The sequence below is a fragment of the Loxodonta africana genome, chromosome 11, assembly GCF_030014295.1.
Source record: "Loxodonta africana isolate mLoxAfr1 chromosome 11, mLoxAfr1.hap2, whole genome shotgun sequence".
Taxonomy (NCBI): domain Eukaryota; kingdom Metazoa; phylum Chordata; class Mammalia; order Proboscidea; family Elephantidae; genus Loxodonta; species Loxodonta africana.
In genome coordinates this window covers 26,784,437-26,805,240 of record NC_087352.1, presented here as the reverse complement: position 1 = coordinate 26,805,240, position 20,804 = coordinate 26,784,437, and the positions used below count along the sequence as shown (strand labels likewise).

Sequence of the window (20,804 nt, the reverse complement as noted above, 5' to 3'; positions counted from 1 at the left end):
TGCTGAGTAAGATGGTTCCTCTGGCCAAAGATTTTCCTTGGTGGTTACATTTAGAGTCCGAGCCCAATAGATGGCCTTGGATGTTGACTGAAGTTGGCTCATTTGTGGAAGATCTACCCATATCTGTCGCACTGACTGGGCTTCTTCCAGTATGAATTCTTTGGTGCTGAGTGAGGTGTAACCTGCAGTTGAAAGCCTTCCCACATTCACTGCAATCATAGGGCTTCTCTCTAGTGTGGATGCTGGTGTGTCAAATGAGGTTGATATGCTGGCAAAGGTTTTCCTGCAGTGTATTCATAGGGCTTCTCTCACGAGCGGATGATGGAGTGTCGAATGAAGCCTAGCTGATCACAAAAGGTTTTCCCACACTCCTTGCACTCAAAAAGTTTTTCTCCTGTGTGGCTCCTCTTATGCCAGACAAAACCAGAGAGGTGGGTAAAGGCCTATTCACATTCACTGTACTCACAGGGCTTCTCCCCTGTGTGAATCTGCTGGTGCTGTGCAAGGTGTGACCTACTGCTGAAGGGTTACCCACACCCTATGCACTCACAGGGATTTTTCCCAGTGTGAGTCTACTGGTGATGTGCAAGTTGTGACCTGAGGCTGAAGGCTTTCCCACATTCTGTGCAATACCATGGCTTCTCCCCAGTGTGAATCCACTGATGCCACACAAGGTATGATCTGCTGCTGAAGGCCTTCCCATACTCTGTGCACTCATAGGGCTTCTCCCGAGTGTGAATCTGCTGGTGCCATGCAAAGTGTGACCTGTAGCTAAAGGCCTTCCCACACTTGATGCACTCATAGGGATTTCCCCCAGTGTGATTCTGCAGGTGCTATGAAAGGGTTGTTTTCTACTGAAGTCCTTCCCACACTCTATGCACTAAGTCTTCTCACTAGTGTGAATCTCCTGGTGCTGTGCAAGGTGTGACACATGGCTGAAGGCCTTGCCACACTGCACTCACAGGGCTTCTACCCAGTATGAATTTGCTGGTGCTGTGCAAGGTGACTTGTTGCTGAAGGCCTTGCCACACGCTGTGCACTCATATGGATTCTCCTCAAGGTGAATCCGCTGCTGCTGTACAAAATGTGACCTGTGGCTGAAGGCCTTGCCACACCTGATGCACTCATAGGGCTTCTCTCCAAGGTGAATCCACTGGTGCTGTACAAAGTGTGACCTGTGGCTGAAAGCCTTGCCACATTCTGTGCACTCATAGGGTTTCTCCCCTGTGTGAATCTGCTAGTGCTTTGAAAGGTATGTTCTCTTGCTGAAGATCCTCCCACACTCTGTACAGTCATAGAGCTTTTTACTAGTGTAAATCTACTGGAGTTATACAAGGTGTGAACTATGAGTTAAGGCCTTCCCACACTCGATGCACTCATAGAACTTCTCCCTTGTATGGACCTTGTGGTGTTGTCGGAGGAGTGTACTCTTGCTAAAGATTTTCCCACACTCCGTGTGGTTACAGAGCTTTACACCACATTGAATCTGCTTATGCTGAACAAGGAGGCAGTTCTTATTAAGCACTTTCCTGCATTTACAGGGATTTTTTCTCTTTGTGTACTGAAGGATCTTTACCTGAATCCACCTACGTCAGATTTAAGGACAGTGTCTCCTGGAGAGACTCGCCCCTATACAATCCCTGAAAGGACGCTTTCATCTGTCCACATGCCATCATGTTCAGGGTTTATGTTTCCAGGGAGTATCTCCTCTGGGTCTTTGGCCTGAAGTCCCCTTCCTGTATATTGTGGCTCCTCTTGATCCATGGCTTGCTCCAACCTGGAGTTCCTTGAGGCTCCCTGTGACAACTGTTCCTGCAGTGAGACTGCCTCAGACAAAGCTTGGTGACAAGTGGTAGGCTCTGTTGTCTGAAGCTCTTCACAGTCACCTGAAGGGAATGCAATACGAAAAATTAGTAATTAGCATTAGTGATGCTAAGATGTTGTTGTTATTAGTTGCTATTGAGTACATTCTGACTCATGGAAGCCTCACATGTGAAGAACAGAACTGCTTCATTTGGATTTTAAGGATGTGACCTTTTGGAAGGAGACCACCTGGAACATCTCACAAGGTGCCTCTGGGTGAGTTAGAGCTGGCAACCTTTCAGCTAGTATAGAGCTCTTAACCATTTGAGCCACCCAGAAACTCTGATGCTAACATGTTGTTATTGCATGCTGTTGAGTAGCTTCTGACTCATAGCAACCTATAGGACAGAGTGGAACTCCCCCATAGAGTTCCATAGACTGTCAATCTTTACAGGAGCAGATTGCGAGGTATCTTCTCTTACATTGGGGCTAGAAATAGTGCCTCTTTGCCTCCTGGGTTTTGACATCTCTGAAACCCGGGTCAGCCATTTTTTTTCTTTTCTCGTCCTTGGACTCTTGACATTTTTACAGGGAAATATAGAGAGGGTGAAGCTGGGTCAGGAGACAGGGGCTCTGGAATAGAAACAACTTCTCAACTCCAGACATGGCATGGATGGACACAGTAATAATGACACTGTGTGTGCTGAGTTTGCTCTAAGTGAGGACATCTCACGGTGCTACAAGAACATTACGAAGGGGTACCTAAAAAAAACCAAACTCATTGCCGTCGAGTCAATTGCGACTCATAGCAACCCTACAGGACGGAGTAGAACTGCCCCACAGAGTTTCCAAGGAGCGCCTGGCAGATTCGAACTACCGAACTCTTGGTTAGCAGCTGTAGCACTTAACCACTACGCCACCAGGTTTTCCAAGGGGTACCTAATACAGCCCAAGTAGGAGACAAAAAGAGATCAAGGGGGATTTCCCAGAGGAGGGACCCCATTTGGTGAGTCCTAATGGAGACGTATGAGTTGACACACAGAGAAAGTGGGAAGGTTACTGCAGCCTTAGGAGACAGAAACCACAAAGGCACAAAGTCTTCAGAGAACCCAAGGAAGAGAAGTATCGGAGAGGAGGACGTTGCTGAAAAATCATAGATAGTCAGGGCAGAGGTGAATCTGACTCCCAAGGTTTTGACTTGGATGATGGGTGGGATGGCCATGGCCACTCCAGGACATGGCTTGTAAGACAAAACGTGAGCTGGATCTGGTGGACACACTGAGTCTGGTGTGCCTGAGGAACAGCTCAGTGAAAAGACTAGTGAAAGAGACACAATCTGACGGAGAAAATTACAATTCTTTTCTTGAAGACATTAAAGAAGAACCGTGTAAAAGGAGAGCTTGACACAAGAAGAAACAGAAAGTCTGAAGATCCCATTATCTACTTAAGAAATACAATTTATATGTAAAACACTTCCCACCAAAAAGAAGGAAAAAAGGGAATGGGATAATAAACCCATAAATCAGCAAATGTGACTTTTGTGGAGGAGACACAGGAATAAGGAAGAGAAGAAGCACATACATAAGAGGTGAGTCGAGTATAAGTAACATTCTCACTTAGGATGGATAATGTTATTCAACATATTATTTAAAAAAAAAAAATGAATGAGCAAACAAAATATTAAATCTGGGTCACTCATGGACCAATCATGAGAATGTGTCATTGATGAAGGTTTAAAATTAATTTAAATCTGTACACATGAGATCCACCAAAGAAAATGTTAGAGGCTACCTGAATATTATGGTTAAGCTCAAACATGATAAAGTGTGATAAATTTGGGCTGTGCATTAAGCTCATATTGTATACAGATTAGGAGTGTAGGTTCTGGAGCCAAAATACTTCATCTGGAGCCTTAGATGTTCTTGGACAAATCACTTACTTCCTCAGAGACTCAATTTTCTTATCTGACAAACTGAGAAACTCTTAGCTCCCGCCTCACGGACTGTCATGAGGGTTAAATGAGAAAATGCTTGCAAAGCACTCTGCACACAGCACCTGGCAGGCTGTGAGCGTTCAGTACCCTTCATCATTATCGTCATTGTTTTATTTGGCAATTAGAATCACAGCAGTGGCTTCGGCAAGGATGGTTTCCATGGTCTGGTGCAGAGGAAGTTCACAAATGGGCCTGAAAGAGTAAAGGGCACAACGTCACTGAGTGTTTATAAAGATGTGTGGCAATGAGCACATTCCCACAGGAATAGTTGGAGTATGAGAATGAGGTTTGGGACAAAGCACTAGATCTGGTCTTTTGTATCTGCCTTCTGAAAAGAGCATGAGGAATTTGGGTATTCTTTGTCTTTCTAAAATAGCCAGGTAAGTAGGGATTATATTTGCCCCACGCCTGGTGAACTAACTTCCAGAAGGAGAGGAGGCATGATGTAGTTAGGTATATTCATTGACTGGATCCATAATGACTATGCATTAAGGCCCTAGTCATGCATATTCACTGAGGTCCCAGTGACTAGGGGACCTTGGGTCTTGGAGCTCTCTTTAGGGCGCACCAGATCTTTGAGAATGTCCATGCATGGGAGATAAGAATAGCATGTCCCTGGGGCCCCGATGTCAGTAATTCTGCCAGATCTCACCTGATATGACTCTAAGCTTGTATCCTTTCTGGTTATAACACCTGGGTAACTGTAAGTATAGGTAACAGTCTCCATGAAGTTTGTGAGCTGTTATAGAGAATTAATAAACCCACAAGGCAATGAGCCAGCAGGGGCTGGCAGGATAGTCAATTGGTGTAGACCCACCTCTGGTGGATCAATGCACAAGGACAGAGTACTTCTAGCTTATGACCTAGTCTCTAGGGAATAGAGAGAGACAGACAGGCAGGCAGACAGACAGACGGACTGACAGAGAGGGAGTGCAGGGAGCCTAGAGCCTGATCTTACCTAAAACATATCACTCTTTTCCAAGACAGTGAAGAGTCTGATGGGTGGGGAGGAGGACAGAGGAAGCACAGGTCAAAGGGCTCCATGGATCCCGTATCACCAGAGAGGTAATGACAGGAAGCTTACCGAGAAAATACAGGGTCAGTAGTCTCCTCAAGGTCTGCAGGCTACAGGGACCCCACCTGCCTGGCTCTTGGTCACTCACCTGGAATGGTGCTTAGGGAGAGATCTTTCTTCATAGCCCATAGCTCCTGCCTGAGCTCCAGCTCGGAGATAAGCTCTGGTTTGGGCACAGGACACCCCGTTCATGGAGAAGAAGAGGACACAGGAATTTCTGAGAAAAGAAATAAAACCTCTCAGTCTAGACTGGGACTTCAGGATGAGAATGAGACCTCGGAATGAGGCTGCTCCCATCCAAGCAGACAAAACTCTGACCTGTGACCTGGAAACCCAGGATACAAATACCATCCTGGGACCCCAAAGACTGTAGACAGTAGTGCTGGCTGTTTAGGCAGCACCATTCCCTCTGACCTCCAGCCTAAGGAATCCCAGCAATGTTCAGATGCAGCCACAGGACCCAAGGAAATGTCCCCTCCTTCTAGAAGGTGCTGTCTAATTAATCCAAGTCAGTGGGTCTTAATCTGCCTGTAAGTCAGAGCCACCTTCGGCTATCTGGTTCCCATTCACAGAACAACTAAGACAGAATCTCTGAGGACTGAATCTAGGACATAAGCAGATTTTAAAATTCCCCAGGTGATTCTGGACCTCAGGCAGGGTGGAAAGCCCTGGTCTCTTCAACTTGCAAACTGTATCCTGATCATCAGTAGTCTGATGTAGGTCTGACACAAAGGCTGCAGGGAATAAAGAAGTCTCATAGCCAAGATAATGTAGCTTAGAATAACACCAAATGGCTCTCATAGCAAATGCCTCCTGGTGGCCCTGCCTGACTTACCCCTATCTGGGAGAATATCCTATCACCCATGGCCTCGCTAACTGGACTGTGGGAACATTTGAGCCAGTTGAGTCCAGTCACAGTCAAATCCCCATCTGGAACGCAGAATAAAGAGCTAAGATTGAGGCCAGGCTGTGCTGGGTACAGGAGTGAAAGGTCAAGGGAAGGGTGGACACAGGTGGCCAATTCCTGCCTCAAGAACGCCCTTGAAGAGGCCAGTAGCGGACAAAGAAATAGAAACCATGGAAACATGCAGAGAATAGAACCGAAAACTTCGGAGGCCTCAGGCAGCAAGGAATAAGGTGCCCAATTCCTGCTACGAACTCACTAGGACAGAAAAATCCAATGTGAAAAGAAAGTGACAAGAACGGACACACAGAGAGAAGACGAGGGACTCAGAAGCCAGGGCGTGATGTTCGTACTTCCTCTCAGTTTCTCAGCTTATGTCCTGGGTTCTGTGAGACACCTCCCTTTCCTTCCAACATATTTGGTAAGCCATTTTAGAGGGGGAGTAAGTTTCCTCCTCAATGGGGTACAAGGAGACCAGCCAGATCTGGATCAAGATGGGAGAAGGGGTTCCCTTTCTGTGGGTTCCCTGCATGGTGAAAAGGTGAAGCCTTACCCTGGCAGACAAGGAGCCTACAGGTCTCCAGTATCACCTCCCAGTACAGGGTCCTCTGGGCCAGGTCCAGCTGACCCCACTCCTCCCATGTGAAGGTCACAGATACCTCACAAGTCAAAGAAAGGCAGCAGTGTCGGTCTTGAGCCTGCTGGATGGGGCAAGAGTCTGCCTGTGTGTCAATGATCAAGACACAGAGACTCAGAAAGGCAGTAGTGTTGGTCTTGAGCTTGCTGGATGGGATAAGAGCCCATCTGTGTGTCAATGATCAAGATACAGAGACTCAAGGCCCAAATCACCAAGCAACTCCTGGAGGCCTAGCTCGGTGCTGGGACGCTGGCGTTGCTATGAGTTGGAATCTACCAGACAGTACACAACAAGAGGAAAGCTTCCTACATAGGAATTCATTAAATAAGGCAGTAAGCACTCGGAGATGTTACAGGAAAAAGGTGATAATAACAACAAAAATAATAATACCTATCACAGCAACAAAGGTGGTAACTGAGCCTAATTGGTTCTCACTATTTTCTTCAAGATGCTGCTGGATGGGTTCGGACTGCCAACCTTTAGGTTAGTAGAGGAACACAACTTCTACCACCCATGAAGCCTGAACTTCTAGGAAATGCCTCTCTGAAGAGGTGACATCTGTGCAGTGGCCATAAGGATGCAAGGGGAGACTCTGAAAGGATCTGGTGACAATGTCTAAGGCAGAGGGAACTGCAATGGCAAAGGCTGAAATGGAAGAGAATCCAGTTTGGTCTAGAGAGCAGTGAGCAAGGGGAGAACGGAAGGGGTCAAGGATGAAGGTGGTCAGCCTGGGTGGCTGGGGAGGGACTTGCAGGCCATGGTGAGGGGTTGGATTCATTTTAAGTGTCATGGGAGCCCTTAGAGGCAGCATCATTCATATGCCACAGCCACTGACAGCAAGGCCCGACACTATTCTAGGACTATGGATAGTAAGTAGCCAACCAGTGCAACTTTCAGTAAACCAGTAATTCCAAAAATGTCTTCCACTCACCTGTGCCAGGTTGCTCAGCATCACTGCCATCGTGGGACACTGTGGACAAAGTGGCAAATACTGGAGAGGCTGGTGACTGGGGCAGGCCCCACTGGCTCCACTGCACAGGACAGGGTGACCTCTGCTGACTGGTACTCCAGCCTGTTTCCCCATGTAAAAGGAGCATTAGTGGAGGCATGGAGGGAGCCTAAAGCCCCATCGGGTGCCCAGGGTACACCCTCATTATGGGGCAGAGGAAGGTCTGGCTTCCACAAAGACGCAGGAGTGCAACCTGTCCTCCTCACCTTCCTTCCCTTCTGGGTCCCTGAGATAACATCCCCATAGCCAGAGAAACCCAACTGCCCCAGGCAAATAATGCAATCAGCAAACCACAACTCCCACCCTTCCCTAAGTGATCCACAGGAAATGCCCTCCTAGACCATCATTGGCTCAGCGCCAGCCACTGACATACAACCTTCTGAGTAATGTTGTTTGCTCACATTCAGCCTGGCATGTGGTGCCATTCCAAGTCTGTCTTCACCCCCTTAACCTCGAATGAGGCCCCGAGCCCCGCCTCAGACCCACCTCTTGACAGTCAATGCAGCCGGTGCGAATGTGAAAGTGTAACCAAACTAGGGTTCTTGTCCTGTTCTATTAGCCCTTCAAAACAAGATGGATGCCACAACACCAGTTGCAAGGGAAACAAAAAGTGGCGATTTATTGTTTGCACAAACAAGGTGCAACGTGGGGTCTGGAAGCCAAAAGACCACACACTCCCTGCCCCAGGGGAGCTTGAAGCTTTCATGCCCTCCAGCACCCAAAGGGCATGGATTGGTGCCCAAAATCCAACACCCTGATCCCTCCTATGCCCATATTTGGAGATCCAGGTGCTGAGTCATGTTGCAAAAGAAGAGACCCATTGCTTTTAAAATGGGCTTGAGTGCAGCTGCGTGCCAGAGAACATCTTCCTCTCCAGTGAAGTTCAGGGTCAAGTTTGGGGCCATGGCTCTTCAGGTCCTGCGCATGCACCAAGATCTTGGTTTGCCCATGAGCGGAATTCTGGCACCAAATTCAAACCACGGTTAGGGCCACAGCATGTTCAGGCCAAGCCGGGGTTAGAAATCGAGGCCTGGTGGTCTGTGAGGAAGGGGGAAAACTGCGGTGGAGTGGGGGAAGCCTCGGTGATGGCTTCAAAGGGACAAAAGTGAAGCCATCCTTGTAACTCCTGCAGAAATCAAGGCTTGGGAGAAGAGTGATGTCATGAATTGAATTATGTTCCCTCAAAATATGTCAACTTGGTTACGCCATGATTCCCAGTATTATGTGATTGTCCACTACTTCGTCATTGGATGTGATTTTCTTATGTGTTGTAAATCCTATCTTTCTGATGTTAATGAGGTGGTATTAGCAGCACTTATGTTAACGATGCAGGACTCAATCTACAAAATCAGGTTTTCTCTAAAGCCAATCTCTTTTGAGATATAAGACAAGTGAGCAGAGAGACATGGAGACCTCACTCCACCAAGAAATAGGAGCCAGGAGAATAGTGCATCCTTTGGACCTGGGGTCCCTGTGCTGAGAAGCTCCTTGACTGGGGAAGATTGATGACAAGGACCTTCCTCCAGAGCTAACAGAGAGAGAAAGCCTTCCCCTGGAGCTGATGCCCTGAATTTGGACTTCTAGCTTACTAGGCTCTGAGAGAATAAACTTGTTTGTTAAAACCATCCACTTGTATTTCCGTTATAGAAGCCCCGGAGGACTAAGACAAGGGCACTTGCCAGGTGTCTACACAAGTGCAAAAGCACAGAATGGGGCCCCTGTCTCAGCCTGTTACTTCCCACTCCTGTTATCTCCTCCCCGGACCCCCTCTCATAAAGGATATAGATAAACGAGCAGCCAAATAACCGATGAAAGGGGGACTCCAGAAGTCTGGCACAGGCTCATTCTGCACACATGGACTGTTCTCTCCACAGCCTTTATCCCAGAGCCATAGTTGGAGAGTGAATGCACTTTTGAGTAATGTCGTTGGCAAGGGCACCAAGAAAATGGATTTGTCATCTCCTAGGCAGGAGGCAGAGCCCTGGTAGCACAGTGGTTAAGAGCTCGGCTGCTAACCAAAAGGTGGGCAGTTCAAATTCACTAGCCACTCCTTGGAAACCTTATGAAGGCGTTCTACTCTGTCCTATAGGGTTGCTATGAATCGGAATTGACCCAATGGCAATGGGTTTGGTTTTTGTTCTAGGCAAGAGGCAAGTGAGGGTGGCTTCTAGGAAAACCTAGCACTCCAATTTCAAGCACGGTCAGTTTGAAATGTTCACGAGATCCCAAGAATCTGGACCACACAGGCAATTCCATATGTGAATGAACACTGGGAGAGGGTTCTGGCTTGGAGATATAAATTTGGGAGTTGCTAGCTTACACTCCGATTTCAAGTCGTCATAGAGTGAGATCATCAAAGGAATGGGTGTAGTTGGTGAACAGAATGGACAAAGATGAACCCTGGACTAGCCAAACATTAAGTGTTTGGGGACGAGAAATCAACGAAGTCGTAAGTTCTACATGATCTTATTATTTAACATCTTTTCACTCACCATTGGATGACAGGGATTTTATCTTTCTGACTGAATGGCCCTAAAGGTTTTGAGTCTTAGCTAGAGAACTAAAGACTGGAGGAGCACCAGCTGCACAAACAAATTGAAGTCCAGACCAACTGACAGAAAAGACAGTGCCTGGATGAATTTCTGGCAAAGATTCTTTAAAAAATTTTCCTCTTTCCTTTCTCTCCTATTTAGAACCTAGATTCTCCCCCAAATTATCCCATTGCTTCCACCTTGAAGATTTCTCTGTGCAGTCCACTCTAGTTATACAAAGTAAAGTTCCCATCGTAAGCTAATCCTAGTGCCTGTTCCCAAACCTTCTTTCTCTCTCCTCAGGGGCAAAAGAAATTTTCAGGACCACAATAAAGGTGATTTTCCTCGGGCTGAGACAGGTTACACTGCCAAATTCCTTTTGCCCAGCAGACAACCATGTTCAAAGTCATCAAATGGTAGGTACTGGCTGAAGGGAAAGAGAACCTCTTTTCTAGAGGTAGGTGGAGGGAGACTTAGGGACTCTTGAGTATCCACCTTCCTCTTCATTCTACCCTCCCACTTTCCCAATTCCCTTCACAAGGGCCCAGCCCAGGCCAGGACAATTACTCTCCACTCTCCTTGGTTTGTTCTTCATCCCTTCATGGTTGATATTTCCACTTCCCTTCCTCTTCCAGCTACAAAGACAGTGACACATGATTGGAAAGATGGACTGGTTTTGGTTTTCATCAGCTGTTGAAGTCCTAACCCCTGGTACCTATGAACAAGGCCTTGTTTCAAATTTGTATCTTTGAAGATGTTATCAGTTAACGTGAAATCATACCAGAGTAGAGTGGGTCTTAGTCCAATCTGAGTGGTGTTCCTACAAGAGAGAAGAGACAGGGGGAAACAGAAAGAGGAAGGATGCCCATGTGAACAAGCATCTATAAGCAAGGAATGTCTGGAGCTATCAGAACCTGGAAGAGACAAGAAAGGATCTTCCCCTAGAAATTTTGGAAGGAGCATGGCCTAGGCAACATGTTAAGTTGGACTTCTAGCCTGCAGAACTGTGAGACAGTAAATTTATTTTCTCATATGCCATCTAGTTTATGATATTTTGTTACGGCAGTCCTAGGAAACTGATACAACCCCAAATAAAATAAAGGAAAAAAAAAAAAAAACCCACACCACAGCACATGATAATCAAAATTCTGAATAGTGAAGACAAAGAACAAAAATTGAAAGTATATAGACAGAAATAATGTATTACCTGTAAGGGAATGACAGTTCAAATGGCAGCAGGTTTCTCATATGAAACCATGGAGACCAGAAGAAAGGGGCACAACATTTCTCTAATGCCAAAAGAAAAGAACCGTCAAACCTAACCCTACATAATACAAAAACATCCTTCAGGAATGGTGGGAAAAGAAAGACAATCTCAGATGAAGGAAAACTAAGAATATTTGTCACCAGTGGGCCTACCCTAGAAGAAAGATAAAGATCTTCAAAGAAAAAGGAAACATTAACAAAAGATATCTTGGGACTTCAGGAAGAAAGAATGACAGATTGGGTAAAAGTAGAGGTAAACAGACTTTCCTCTGCGTGAGTTTTAAAATGTTTGAAAATTGATTAAAAAATTATAACATCACTGGATATATTATAATTTATAACATGAATATGTTTACTCAATATATGAAGAGTAAATACCAAGATAATTTTATGGAAAGAATGGGGAGTTTAAGGACTGAATGCAAATAAGATTTCAATAGTTCATTAAATTGCTAAAATGTTGATTCAAGTAGACTGATAAGTTACATATGTGCATTGTAATACCTAGAAAAAACATCACTGAAAAAAAAATTACACAAAAAGATACAGTCAATAACAAAATTAGAGAAAAATCGAAATGGAATTTTAAAAACCATTCAAGTAAACCGAAAAGAAAAAAAAAAAAACATAGGGAACAAACAAAAAACATAAAATGGTGGATTTAAGCCCTAATATATCAATAATTAAGGAGCCATGGTGGCGCAGTGGTTAAAGCATTTGGCTGTTAACTCAAAGGTCAGTGGTTGGAACCTACCAGCCGCTCTGCAGGAGAAAGATGTGGCAGTCTGCTTCCATAAAAATTTAGAGCCTTGGGAGCCCTATAACGCAGTTCTACTCTGTCCTACAGGGTTGCTATGAGTTGGAATCGACTTGATGGTGGTGGGTTTTCTATCAATAATTACTTCAAATGGAAATGGAGTGAATTTAACAATTAAAAGATGGATTGGCAGAATGATGGGGAAACAAAGACCATCTTAGATGAAGGAAAATTAAGAACATCTGTCACCAGTGGGCCTACCCTAAAAGAATAGAGAAAGATCTTCAAAGAAAAAGGAAACATTAACAGAAGATGACTTGGGATTTCAGGAAGGTAAGTAGGTTTAAAATAAAAGGTTAGAAAAGGGTAAACCATGCAAACATTGATTTAAAAAAATTCGAGAGTGGCTATATTAATATCAGGTAAAATATATTTTAGAGAGAAGAACATTAACAGGGACAAAAGGGATATTACATAATGATAAAAGGGTCAATACACGAAGAAGGCACAGCAGTCCTAAATGTGTCTGCATCAAAGAACAAAGCTTTGAGATACATGAAACAAAAACTGATAGAGCTTAAAGGATGAATAGACAATTCCAAATTACAAACACACCTGTCTCAGCAATTAATAAAAATTCTAGACAGGAAATCTGCAATAGAATGGAAAATCTGAATAACACCATCAACCAACAGGATCTCAGAGACATTTACAGAACACTCCATCGAACAAAAGAATTCACATCCTTATTAACCCATGGAACATTCAACAAAAGAGATCATATCCTGAGTCACAAAGCAAACCTCAATGAATCTGAAAGTGTTGAAATCACACTGAGTGTGAATTCTGACCAAATGTGAAACAAACTCTAAATCGGTAACAGAGAGATTTCAGAAAATTCACCAAACACTTGACAATTAAACAACATAATTCTAAATAATCCATGGGTCAGAAAAGAAATGTCTGAAAAAAAAAATCAAGAAATATATGTATCTGAATGAAAAACCATGGGATGGCCTAAAACAGTGCTAAGAGAGAAATGAATAGCACTAAATGCTTAAATGAGAAAAGATGAATTTCTAGAACAATTTTTTAGGAATACAGACAAACTCATTAAAAAATTTATCTGGAAAGCCAAAGGAACTAGGATAGCTAAATCAACTTTTTAAAAAAGAAGATTAAACAGAAGGAATTACTTCACACAATTTTAAGATGTACTGGATAGTTACACTATGGTACTGGCAGAGGTTTAGACACACATATCGATGGAACAGTATAGAAAAAAACAGAATATGCCCAACTGATTTTTGACAAAGGGGCAAAAGCAATTCAATGGAGACAGAATAGGCTTTTCAACAAATAGTGATGAAACAACTGAATATCCATCGACCTAAATAAATAAATAATTCGCCTAAAACTCACACTATAATACAAAATCTCACTCAAAATGGATCAGAGATTTAACTGTAAAACTGTAAACATTTTAGAAGAAAACACAGGGAGAAAATATTTGGGGTCAAGGTCTTAGCAGAGTTGTCAGACTTGGAGGTACACTCACAATAATGAGACAGTGTAAATCACACAGAATGGCTTCTGTCCACAATGGCAGTGCAAAACTACACATTTATTTTTTAACCTATGTGTACAATGTATTTTTTAACATGTGATAACAATGATTACCGAATATAGCTTAAAAAAAAGATCAAATGAAGGAATTCTAAAATTCCCTAACTATTGACAGCACCAGGGAACCAAGTCCATGGTGGTGATTGTGATACCCACATATACTTGCATGTACACAGCCTGGTACACTGGCTAAAGTTCCAGTCATTTTACTTTAACGCACATCTTCACACAATCTTTCATTCAGATGAAAAAGACAATTCCATCTCTGTGTTTTTCTTAGCTTATCATGATCCTTTAACTTAATTTAGCTATGTGCTTTGTTTTAGCTGTAATCCAACCCCTGGAAAACTGTCAAGGTAGACTTGGAGAAATCTCTCTACAGAGGATTAAAAAAGCTGAGAAACCCTGGCGACAGTAAAGAATTAAGACTCACCTAGGAAGGTCATACAGCTCCACTATCATCCACTTGCCACAAAAGGAAAAAGAAAAAAATAAATAAATTAGGATCCAAAAAAAGTATGAATGTTGTGCAACTGGAACTACATGAAGAAACAATTTTTTTTTAAATCAAAGCATTAAAAAGTCTTAACTGGTGCAATAAAATACATCCACTTGTATGTGTATCCTTACCTCCTTAGATATAAACTATTTTCATGACTTAAGCCTTCATATTTCTCAAAGATTTATGTACCTCAAGGATAGGACAACGTTGTAGAACAAAAGCTTTTAAGAAATCGTTTCAGACCTGCCCTTAACTGATAAACTCCACTGGCGAGGGATAGCAGTGAACATATAACAGGCCTGAGGCCTTTTTTCCTGAGAAATAATACTATCCTACTCTTAAATAAGGAATCAATGACAAAATGTAATAAGCTTGGCAGGGAACTCTGAAAAAATCTGTTTCCATTTCCTTTTTCTTCTGTTTCCTCTGCTGAGAGGGCCTTGAACAATACAGAAGGGTCCTGGCCACAGAGAGCTCTGGGAGAGACAAGAGTACTCACTGTACAGTGACCTGGGCCAGGAAAAAATACACCAAATACTTGACTTCATGGGAACATCAATGGAGACCATTAACTAGTACAAAAACAATCCCATCTATCACAGATGAGGCTCCCCTGCATGAATCCTTGCACATGAGCACTGATTTATATAAATACCCACCCCTCGCCATTGTGTGTGGACTTCTACACGGGTGACACTTGAGGCTTCACTGCCCATTGCAAGATTCTTGACATCAACCTTTGTAAGTAAATTTCCTGATAAAGCCTTGTCTGATCACCATAGCTTTAACCGCCTGTTTTTTGGGAATCGAATCTGGTCCAGTGGAGTGCAACATCTGCCTCTCATTCTTGGTTTAAATATTCCTGAGATAACGCTGCAGAGTAAACTAAGAAAGATGTGGCTGAAGATTTTCGTAAGTGAACAATGACCAGTGGGTCTCTCTCCTGGATGAATTTTCAGATGTAGAGTCAGACTCTAGACAGCTCAATTTCTAATATGGCTCTTAGATGACAAGTCTAAGTTTTGTGACACAACACTTTCTCACAGGGATGACCCCTGTGAGCTCTCGCTTTGGTATAAACGATCAGATGTTGAGTAAGACGGTTTCTCTGGCCAAAGATTTTCCTCAGTGGTTACATTTAAAGAGTCTGTCCCCAAAAGAAGTCCTTGGATGTTGACTGAAGTTTGCTCACTTATGAAAGGTCTTCCCACATCTGTCACACTGATAGGGCTTCTCCCAGTATGAATTCTTTGGTGCTGAGTGAGGTGTGACTTGCGGTTGAAGGCCTTCCCACATGTGATGCACTCATAGGGCTTCTCCCCAGTATGGATGCTGTAGTGTCGAATGAAGGCTGGCCGATCACGAAAGGCTTTCCCGCACTCCTTACACTCAAAGGGTTTTTCTCCTGTGTGGCTCCTCTTATGCAAGACGAAAGTGGAGAGATGGGCAAAGGTCTTTCCACATTCACTGCACTCATAGGGCTTCTCCCCAGTGTGAATTCGTTGGTGCTGTGCAAGGTGTGCGCTCTGGGTGAAGGCCTTCCCACACTCTGTGCACTCATAGGGCTTCTCCTCAGTGTGAATCCGCTGGTGCCGTGCAAGGTGTGACCTACGGCTGAAGGTCTTCCCACACTCAGTGCACTTATTGGACTTCTCCTCAGTGTGAATCCACTGGTGTCGTGCAAAGTATGAACTACGGCTGAAGGCCTTTCCACACTCCGTGCACTCATAGGGCTTCTCCCCACTGTGAATCCGTTGGTGCTGTGCAAAGTGTGACCTGTGGCTGAAGGCCTTCCCACATTCTGTGCACTCAAAGGGCTTCTCCCTAGAGTGAAACTGCTGGTGCCGTGTAAGGTGTGACCTGAAGCTGAAAGCCTTCCCACACTCTGTGCACTCATAGGGCTTCTCCCCAGTGTGGATGACGTGATGCTGAAGGAGGTTTGTGCTCTTGCTAAAAGTTTTCCCACACTCTGTGCACTCATGGGGCTTCACTCCAGAATGAATCCGCTCGTGTTGAGCAAGGAGATATTTCTTGTTAAACGTTTTCCCGCATTCCTTGCATACATAGGGATGTCTTTCTTCCTGAGTCATGGCATCTTCAGCAGGTCTATGTGAGTCACTGTCATGGACACCATCTCCTGGAGAGACTTGCTCCTGTATTATCCTTGAACATGCACCATCATCTGTCCCCAAACCATCATTGTCAGGGCTCATTTTCCCAGGCAGCTGCTCCTTCTGGGGATCTATCCCTGGTCTCAAGTGTTGGTCCTGCATTTCTGTTGGCCTCTCCTGATCTTTCACCTCAGCTGGGAGTTCTTGAAGGTTCCCGGTGTCAGTTGTCCCTGGACTGAGGCTCCCTCAGACAACATCGGCTCTGGAGCAGTTGGCTCTGTGGTCTTAAGTTTTGCTGAAAGACACCGGACATAAAAAATAGCCTATTAGTAATGCCAACATAAAACAAACAAAACCACCATTTCAGTGAGAACATAAAGACGGAAATAGTGCCTCTGTGCCTGATATGTTTTGAAACTCTGAAACGTAAGTTTGCCATTTCTTTCTTTCCTGGTCTTTGCCTGTTTCCACTTTGGAAGGGAGACCGGGGGAGAGAATGAGGCAGGAAAGAGCCCTCCACACATTCCAGGAGAGGGGGTGGGTGGACATAGTAGTAATGGCACTGTGTGTGGTGAGTTTGCTCTCAGCAAGGACATCTCATGATCAATAGGCAATTATCATGGACTGACATTTCAAAGATGACACAGATTGGCCAAAAAAAACATATGAAGAGGGATCTTTCTCCTTAGCAATGAGGAACTGCTAATCAAGACCACATGAGATACCATTTTGTGCCTGTTTGCTTGAAAAAAATTAAAGAACTTTATAAAATCTAGTAATGGACAGAAAATGGATCAACTGAACCTCTCATATTCTCCTGGTGGAAGTGTAGATTGACATAACACCGTAAAACAATGTGAATTGCCTTTTAAAGCTGAATATTCGCTTACCGTATAATTCAGCAATTCCCTTTCTAGGGACATCATCAAGAGAAAGCCCTATACATGTAGGTGAGGACACATGTATATGAATGTTCATGGTAGCACTGACTGTGAGAACGAAAAAATGTAAATAATTAAATGCTGTGGAGAATGCATGAATACATTACGATATAATGATACAAAAGAATACGTTGTTGTTGTGTGCCATCAAGTTAATTCTGACTCATAGCTACCCTACAGGACATAGCAGAATTGCCCTGTAGGGTTTCCTGGACTGTAATCTTTATGGGAGCAGACCGCTAGGTCTTTTCTGACTCGGAGCGGCTGGTAGGTTTGAACTGCTGACCTTTAGGTTAGCAGCCAAGCACTTAAACACTGCACCACTAGAGCTCCCAAAAGAATACAGTACACCAAAAAATGATCTGGAAAACAATCGGACTGACTACTTAAATAAAATGGACAATTTCCTTGAAAGGTACACATTACTAAAATGGACACAAGAAAAAACCAAAAACCTGGATAGCTCTAGAGCTAATAAATAAACTGAATATATACATAAAAACATTTGCACAAAAGGATTGGGACAATAAACCCATAACTCAGGCAAAGGGTTATCTCTGTGGAGGAAGCACAGGTACAGGAAAGGGAAGAAGTATATAACAGAGCCATATAGGGTATCGATTAATGTTATTTTTGGGCTGCGAGATGTTCAGGATATTGTTTTCAAAAAAGAATGGATGAATGAATGAATGAAAACAAGACTATTCATAGACCAATGATTGTAATGTATCATAAACCGCAGTTCGTGATTCATCTTCAACCTGTACACTCCACCATACAAAGAAAGGCCACTTGATTATTGTAGATAAGGTCATGGTCTCTGAGGACAAACATCCCAGCCTCAAATTCCAGCAGCACCCCACAGCTCTGTGGCCTTTTGCAAGACACTCAAATTCTGTAAGTTTTATTTTCCCTTCTAAACCAGAGGGATAAAAATGGAGCCTGAGGTAAAGGACTGTCGTAAGGATAAAGTAAAACAACCAGTCCACTCCTTGGTAAGCTCCCTAGAGAAATGAGTGCTTATAGCCATCAAGAAACCATAAAGAATATTCTTAGCAACCTTTATAATATCCAAAAACCCAAATGTTAATCAAGAGAGGAATAAAAAAAAAATGGTGGCGTATCATACAATGAGACACTTCACAGTACTAAGAAGGAACCAACCCCACCTATATGCAAACACATGAAAAATAATGCTGCAGACATATTCACGATCCAAAGAAGACAGACATGTGACACAGGACACTGCGGGGTTCCATTTATATTCATGCAAAAACAGTCAAAACGAATCTATGCAGACAGGTTCTAAATTGGGGTTTTCTTTGTAGAAGGGGATATTGACTACAAAGGGCCATGATGAGACTGCTGAGGTACTGGGAATATTCTGTATATTGATCTACCTGTGGTGGTTAGGAGCGCTGTGATGCAGTGGTTAAAGCGCTTGGCTGCTAACCAAAAGGTCAGCAGTTCAAACCCACCAGCTGCTCCATGGGAGAAAGATGTGGCAGTTTGTTTCTGTGAAGATTTGCAGCCCTGAAAACCCTAGGGGGCAGTTCTACTCTGCCCTACAGAGTCACTATGAGTCAGAACTGGCTTGATGACAGTGGGTTTGCTGTTTGGTTTATGTGGTGGTCACTTGGGTTTATACATTTGCAAAAACTCATCAAGTTGATGTCCTCAGGTCTGTGCACATTACTGCCTGTAAGTTATAATTCAGTCAAAAAGTGACAGAAAATAAGAGAAAAAGGAAGGTATGGAACGTGAATATATACTTTTCCAAGAATGAGACTTCTCCTTTAGGAAGCCTGGTTGTACAGGGAAGGATAGTCAACACCAGCGTAGCGCCATTAAAGAGCCATAGGCATTTTTTGTGAGATTTTCAAGTGTGTTATTGATTGAATTATGCCTCCCAAAAATATGTGTTGTAAATCCTAACTTCTATGCCTGTGGTTATAATCCCATTTGGGAACGGGTTGTCTTTGTTGTGTTAATGTGGCAGGATTAGTGTAGGGTGTATCTTGAGTCAAATCTCTTTTGAAATATAAAGGAGATTAAACAATCAAGTGAGAAAAGCATAGATGGGAGAAGATAGATGCCAAGACACGTGAAGATCATCCAGAAGCTGAAGCTCAGGATAGACAAGAACTTTCCTCCAGCATCACCAGAGAGAAAGCCTTGAACCAGCACCCTGAATTCGGACTTCTAGCCTCCTAAACTGTGAAAAAATAAATTTCTGTTTCTTAAAGCCAACCACTTGTATTTCTGTTATAGCAGCACTAGATAACTAAGACAGTAAGGAATTGAGCATATTTTTATTCTAAGTAGAGAAAGGATGATGTTACAGAAGACGGAAAATAAGTGAAGAAGGGAGTTCTACGAGACTATGGTACAAGAATTGTCTGTGCCCAGAGGCAAGACCTCGCTGGGTAGGTAAGAAGGGAAGTTAACAGATGAAAAACATTTAGATGAGTGTTTAAGGGTTGAGGATCAAACAATACAAAGGGGCAGGTTTTATTTTTAAGATGAAATTATGTTGACACATTGGCGGTCACAGGCTGAGACATTAGCGGTTGGGGTGTGGTAAATGTTTAGAATAAGGGCTGAGTGGCTCAAGGAGCTGGTGCGGTAGACAAGGTAACAGGAGACACAGAGTAGATGTGGAGAGACCAGTTAGAAGTCTACTGGCATCACTCAGACAAATAATGAGACGAGACCTTGGACTAAGTGTGGGGACAAATCTGAGGGCACTGCTGGAGGTGTTGGATTCAGGAGATGTGTATGATGTACAATGGACAGAATCTGGGAATGGCTAGATGTAGAAATTGATGGAGATGGGGGTATGAAGGTGTTCTTGAGATTGTATCCAGCCTTCTTATTTGCCTGGACGGAGGATACATGTACTAAAACATGGGCGGTGAGAGAAGTGGGCAAGGTCATGGGTTTCTTGTTAGGCATGTTGAGTTTCAGGTGCCACTGAGACAGGTGGCGGTACGGGACTGAGGAAGTGGTGAAGGTTTGGAACAGACTCTGAAGGGCTGAAGAGGGGCTGAACAGAGATACTGGAGAAAGTGGGAAAGGTGGGAGGGCAGAGGATAATTGAAGAAAATAATCAGGAGAGGAAGAAAGTTTCTTTTTCCCCACGGTTGAGGAGGAAATGTGAGATATTATCATTATTATGACTAAAATCATAACATGAGTGATACTAACAGCTGATTTTTGCTGAGCCACACACTGTGGGTCAGGCATTGTGCTAAACAGCTTCATGCACTATCTGATTACACCCTCAAACAACCCAATGACACAGAAACCATTACAACTATCGGTTCAGAAGAGACTGAGTGCAGACAACTCAGCAGATGTTCACCAAAGCACTTCCGCCTCTCCTCAGGCACACAGCTCAACCCCACTGCTCAACCTCACGTGCTCACATATGGACCAGTACTGCATCCTTGTCAGTGTAACAGGCATGTATAGAAATGGGTTGGATGTGTCTCTAAACTTTCTTGTTAACTCTCTGCCAGCTGAAGAACACCAACCAAAAAAAAAAAAAACCCAAACTCATTGCTGTTGAGTTGATTCTGTCTTATAGCGACCCTACAGGACACAGCAGAACTATCCCATAGGGTTCCCAAGGAGCACCTGGTAGATT

General features: G+C 43.7%; 1 protein-coding gene and 1 pseudogene across 3 annotated transcripts in view; both read right to left on the bottom strand.

Annotated features, from left to right (window-relative positions):
- Positions 1 to 303: 303 nt before the first annotated feature.
- Positions 304 to 20,804, bottom strand: part of LOC100660547 (zinc finger protein 805-like) — a 58,542-nt gene continuing 38,041 nt past the window's right edge. For 2 of the 3 annotated variants that reach the window (XM_023543622.2, XM_064293428.1), the window contains exon 2: positions 10,734 to 16,509. In XM_023543622.2, coding sequence (XP_023399390.1) covers positions 15,144 to 16,376 — 1,233 coding nt within the window. In that variant the 5' untranslated portion in view covers positions 16,377 to 16,509 and the 3' untranslated portion in view covers positions 10,734 to 15,143. Of the gene's footprint in view, positions 1,887 to 3,858; positions 3,989 to 4,959; positions 5,089 to 7,343; positions 7,485 to 10,733; positions 16,510 to 20,804 lie in introns of those variants that run through there. The other variant, XM_064293429.1, reaches the window with a different exon arrangement.
- Positions 309 to 7,373, bottom strand: LOC104845462 (zinc finger protein 543-like; annotated as a pseudogene).